At 35.1% G+C, this 6,280-nt stretch overlaps 1 protein-coding gene across 1 annotated transcript in view; it reads right to left on the bottom strand.

Annotated features, from left to right (window-relative positions):
• LOC106470908 (NGFI-A-binding protein homolog) overlaps positions 1-6,280 on the bottom strand; it is a gene marked incomplete at its 3' end in the record, with an annotated part of 67,477 nt that overhangs the window by 7,616 nt on the left and 53,581 nt on the right. The window contains exon 4 of the mRNA XM_022399542.1: positions 1,287-1,424. Within this exon, the coding sequence (XP_022255250.1) occupies positions 1,287-1,424 (138 nt within the window). The remainder of the gene's footprint in view (positions 1-1,286; positions 1,425-6,280) is intronic.

Below are 6,280 nucleotides of genomic sequence, written 5' to 3'. Positions count from 1 at the left end.
TATTATATTTATATAGACAACAGACAGTATTATTATATTTACATAGATAACACAGTACTATTATATTTAAATAGATAACACAGTACTATTATATTTATATAAATAACACAGTACTATTATATTTATATAGACAACACACAGTACCATTATATTTATATAGACAACAGACAGTACTATTACATTTATATAGACAACACACAGTATTATTATATTTATATAGACAACACTAAGTACTATTATATTTATACAGACAACACAGTACTATTATATTTATATAGACAAACACACAGTACTATTATATTTATATAGATAACACAGTAATATTATATTTATATAAACAAACACACGGTACTATTATATTTATATATAGACAACACATAGTACTATTATATTTATATATAGACAACACATAGTACTATTATATTTATATATAGACAACACATAGTACTATTATATTTATATATACAGACAACACATAGTACTATTATATTTATATAGACAAACACACAGTACTATTATATTTATATAGACAACACACAGTACTATTATATTTATATATAGACAACACATAGTACTATTATATTTATATAGACAACACATAGTACTATTATATTTATATAGATTTAGCATGCACTACAGCACTGTATACCACTACATTAGATATCTTATATATGGATGTCATGATGACAGAATTAGCACAAGAGGTCTCCAAAACATCAAGTAGATTTCAAGAGACCCAGAAACTCGAACAGTTGTTCTTCAGGAGAATTTAAAACCCTCGAGTTCCTGGGTCTACATCCAAAAGACTGTACCGCATCATGCTTATGATCATTTATTGTACATTGAGAGAAAATGATCATAACTCTGGATGAGATACCAAAAAATAATAACATTTATCTGAATAATGTGTGCCAACTACTCTTTTACACAGTGGCTTTAAATTCTACCATGTTATCATTGCATTGTAGTATCCTATCGGCCAGCCCTCTGGTGACATAACATGTTTTAAGAGTTGTTGTTTTTTCATAATTACATTAATGTTGGTTAATTAAATTTTCAGCCACTTAAATCGCTTTGGAGTAACATTGTCTACTCGACGACAAAAAATAAAGAACCACTTTAATATAATCTGAAACAACAACAACACAATACAAAAAGTAAAAACATTTAGAGTATTCACTCACTCGAGCTTTTATAACACACCAACCACAGCTATATAAAACAAATAAGATAATTAAAACGATCTGGTTTAAACACACGAATTAGAAAGCCCTCGAGCCACCTACCAGGATTGTTTACCCACTCTTGTAGTGCTTTCTGGAGACGCCGGACGTGAAGAGGCTTGCTAGCCATCCCAACCAGGGCCATAATCTCCAGAAACTCATCTTCTCCAGCTTCACAGAGCTGTTGAACATCGTCTCCACCTGCAGTGAAAACACTGAACTAGTACTTTCTGTATTTAGTTTAAAGGTGTAATTTATTTTAGAGTATACGTACACGGAAGTTTGAAGATATTAACAGTATAACTACTGAAGAACTGCACGCGAGACGCTGTGGAAAAGTTACGTATAAAACTGTTTACTAACTCACTAGATATACAATTATACACAGTTCATTAAATATTTTACAACAATGAAAAAAAAGACAATGCCCCTATAGGATTATCTGAAGTTTTCTTTTACTTACATACGTTTATTATCCTCCGGGGAGTTATAGAAATTGTTTTGTGAAATAATTTCAGAACTTTTATACATTATGTTTATTTCAATTTATCAACTAATATAATATAAATCAATTCCTGTTTCGACGAGGTACATCGGATGTTATTTCAAATGATCAAAATCCACTGTCCCTTGCAACAGACAGGCCTTACAAGGGTATGTGACAAGGGCATCTATTTTTGTATTTTTGGAAAAAGGCCATCCTTAATTTTGAACTACTGACTACATGACACCGTCCGCGTTAAGGGATTGCCAGTCATACTTATAGCATACGCAAAGCTTAAAATGCGGGCAATATTTTCTTGTATCGCAAGAATTCAAACCCGGCTCACCTGCTCCGAAACCCAGAGCTCTACCACGAAGCTAACCAGCTCCCTTAGGATATACACTGATTTAAAGTAAAAGTAGAAACAGGTGTTAACTTTGTTTACATTGGTGTTCGACTAAACGAAAGGTGGACCTGTGTGTACACTGGAATAACTCTTGTTGTTATATGTTAATTTGTTATATGAAGCGCCAATAAATGACAACTACATTATTTGTTTAACTGAGTTTGTATTTTTGAAACAACCTTCGGCACTGACAGGAGCGCGAGTTGTCCATCAACAGTGATAACGAGAGAATAACTGACCACCAGAATACAATTGCTATAATTATGACCAGTAAGTAATCAACAGCAAAAACAAAAACAAAAAAACGAGGAATAAAAAATAGGAGAGAGCGAGATCTATTTAAAAATTCTGGTTTATTTGTTTTCTTGGCAAAGCCACAATGGCCTATCTTCTGTGTCCACCGGATATAAGTGTTATAAGTCCGAAGAATACTGAAGACCGTCATTGTCTTACAATTTACACCCACTTTTCAAAGACTTAGGAGAAACTGTTTCACAAAATTGGAAATTACATTACAGATGGTAAATGCTTGTGACGTCACCTAGAAATTAGATTTAGATGGACTCAGGAGGGAGTCGCCAAAATCATCTCAACAAGGCAAAAGGGTCCATAAACTATGGCTCATATATAAATCATATTGGAAAACAGCAGGTGTGATATCTACAAATCAGAACATAATAACAGTTCGTTACTACTTTTTTTTTTATCAAAGTGCTATTTTTTTTCTTTTTAATTACTCGATCTCAATGGTTCTCAAAGTGTGGTCCGAAAGAGTCCTCCAGGTGGTTGGAGGACTGGTCCATCAAAAGCACCGCCATTCTCCCCGTTAGTTCTAATAAGAGTTTTTTTTTTTTTTGCAGAAGCAAGCGAAAGCGGATGGGATAGGATTGGTGGGTGGTCCACGGGGTCTTTTGCCCCACTAATGTGGTCCAAAGACGAAAAAATTGGAGAACCACTGCTCTAAGTGTTTGTATTGTTCTAAATTACCGTTGTCATTATTTAAGACTTTGCCCTTTTTTTTGTTGTTGTTGTTGTGAATAACTGTATTTGTTAGAATTGGTGTGAGCAACGTGCATCAATATTTGTTTAAGTGAATACAGGTATTTTATCTACATTACTACTTCCGTTGCTACAGTACTAAGGGCTAAGACCTGTATCGTTGGCATTTATTCGGTTTTATACCTGTGTGTGTTCAGCTGACGGTTCAGTTTGTGGTATACCTCTCCGAATCTTCAATATCACACGAGTGGTAGGATGACAGTTCAGTTTGTGATATACCTCTCCGAATGTCCAATATCACACAAGTGGTAGGATTACAGTTCAGTTTATGATATACCTCTCCGAATCTTCAATATCACACGAGTGGTAGAATGACAGTTCAGTTTGTGGTATACCTCTCCGAATGTTCAATATAACACGAGTGGTAGGATTACAGTTCAGTTTGTGATATACCTCTCCGAATGTTCAATATAACACAAGTGGTAGGATGATGGTTCAGTTTATGATATACCTCTCCGAATGTTCAATATAACACAAGTGGTAGGATGATGGTTTAGTTTGTGATATACCACGTCAAAGTTACAATAAAATCGCCTCAACTCTGGATCACATCGAACACTTTGATGCTAATTCCTGTAATCTTTTTACTTATTTTGTATTTATGACAACGCTACTATTACCTGAATGAATATTTTACACTAAAACCAACGTCTCTAATTTTGAACGACTGACTACATAGAAGTGAGACGGTCAGCAGCACCCTACGACCCACCACCCACAGATTAAAGTGGGGGAAATATTTGACGGTACCCCACGGATTAGAACCCGGATCTTCAGTTCCACCGTAGATTTAAGGGCTGTCAGTTTCTCAAAGAAAAAAGCAGATGTTGCAATACACATTTCGTAATTTCTCGGTTATTATTTTTTCTGATCTTCGAAGAAACACGTACTTTCTTTAAACCAACCTCTGGATTAATATCATGCAAAACCTGTTTTTTCCATTAAATTCACAAGTTTCTTGAAAAACACACAAAAGAATCCAAATACTTATAGCCTGACTAGATGGAATTACTCTGCTTTCCCTTTAACTCAATAATTCTAGCTTACTGCTCACATCACAAAATCTAAACCTGAATTATATTTTATCTTTTTTAAGGGCAGAACTTAATTTAAGTACAAAGTTTGGAAATAATATTCACCGAAATAAAAAATCAAATTTCTAAACAAACAAACAACAATAAAAAAAAAGAGACGATGTATTTACAAAAATCCTAAATTCTAAGAACACTTATGACGTTGAGTATTTACTTGTGAGACGACGTTTCGCTTTGTTTGTTGAATTTCGCGCAAAGCTACTCGAGAGCTATCTGCATTAGCCGTCTCTAATGGAAGGAAGCTAGTCAACACCACCTACCGCCAACTCTGGGGCTACTGTCTTTTAACGAGTTGAATGCCCTAACCACCAGCCACAACGTTTCGTCCTTAGTATATGGAGTCAGAAGCGAATGTCAGAAGACCATTAAAACAGTACCAACTACTGCAAGCATATCTACTGACTGTGTTAATATTTTTGTACATGCTCGTCCTTTTAGCCGTGGGGTCGTTATAATGTGTCGATCAATCCCACTATTCGTTGGTAAAGGAGTAGCCCAAGAGTTTGCAGTGGGTGATGTGGATTAGCTGCTTTCTCTCTAGTCTTACACTGCTAAATAAGAATATTTACACCCCGTTATTCATCGGATTTCTTGTGATCATGGTTCTCCTGTTCTGAAGTTATATCATGAATTAATGGGCTTTATTTTCCCCGTTATTAATCGGATTTCTTGGTTCTCCTGTTCTGAAATTGTATCATAAATTAATGGGCTTTATTTTGTGTGCCATCATTCCAGTGGCATGGATAGCGTCACGTCTTCAGGTCATGAGCTTTCCAACAACGTGCTACTTATTATGTGGCAATATACTCTGTTTTGAAAGAACAAAAAGCTGAAGGAAAAGGTATCTAAAATGGCACCGTCTACGCTACAAGTGTCGCTATCTATTGGCAATTTACGACACCACAACATTGTTAACAAACGTTAGAGAAAAGTTTGGAATTTTCATTGAAAAAAAAAAGAACAACAAACTACGTGGTTGTTAAAATATGATTGTTAAAAACTATGTATCAACGTGTTAAGATTTACTCCAGTTTTCTAATTCCTGTGATAGAGTTTGCCCGTCTTTTTTTAAACATTACAAAAGTCAGCTACACGTTTTAAACTTAACGTTAAAATCCTTTTTACCTAAAATAAGATAACCGTTAAATAAAATATTTTTCAATTGCAGTTTTGACACTAAAGGCACTAAAAGCTTTGGTTCTGGCATTACTGACCCTCTTACACTATTTATGCTATAGAATACAGGTTAAAAAAAAGACACTAAAACTAGCCCTAAAACTGAATATCTTATACAAAACTTACACACATATATGTGCGTATGAGTTTGTACGCCCCCTTTTTTTTCTCGAGATTTCAAGGATATTTGGTATAGACGCTTTGCTTTTTATCCAGCATGTTGCCAACATTATACACATTTTATTATTATTAATCCTGTAGACTCCCGGTGGAGCATAGGGCCGCAACAACACCTCGCCAACGGAAGTTGTTGTTGCAGTTTCTTGAAGCAGGTTGTTTATTACGGGGTGGAGTTGCTAGCCCCGCACCCAACCCTCCTCCTTGACTTGGGACCAGGCAATGGCGGAAGTGAGCATGTTTGTTGTGACGGGGGATTCGAACCCGCGACCCTCAGATTGCGAGTCGAGCGCCCTAACCACCTGGCCATGCCGAGCCTAACATTATATACATACTAACACAAAACTTTCATAATGTTCCAATTTATTAGAATTACACACTGTTCCTGAAGTTTTGATACGTTTCCTACGGAATAAAATCACTGTGGTTTAAAATGTTGGAAAAAATTGGCAAATTATAGATGTACTTACTTTATCCACCATTTTTAATACGGTACAAGGTTAATTAATTAAACGTTTTAAGATTAAACGCAACACATAGTCACAAAGTATAGGAGATTGTTTTAAAAAGTTCTTCCAGATGCTTAAATACAAAGCGATGCAATGTTTCCAGACATGGTTATTTTTAGTTTGTTTGTTTGTTTATTTTTTGAATTTCGCGC

Source organism: Limulus polyphemus, unplaced genomic scaffold (genome assembly GCF_000517525.1).
Source record: "Limulus polyphemus unplaced genomic scaffold, Limulus_polyphemus-2.1.2 Scaffold4283, whole genome shotgun sequence".
Taxonomy (NCBI): domain Eukaryota; kingdom Metazoa; phylum Arthropoda; class Merostomata; order Xiphosura; family Limulidae; genus Limulus; species Limulus polyphemus.
The sequence above is the reverse complement of the archived record's forward strand: the minus strand, read 5'-3'. Positions and strand labels throughout refer to the sequence as shown.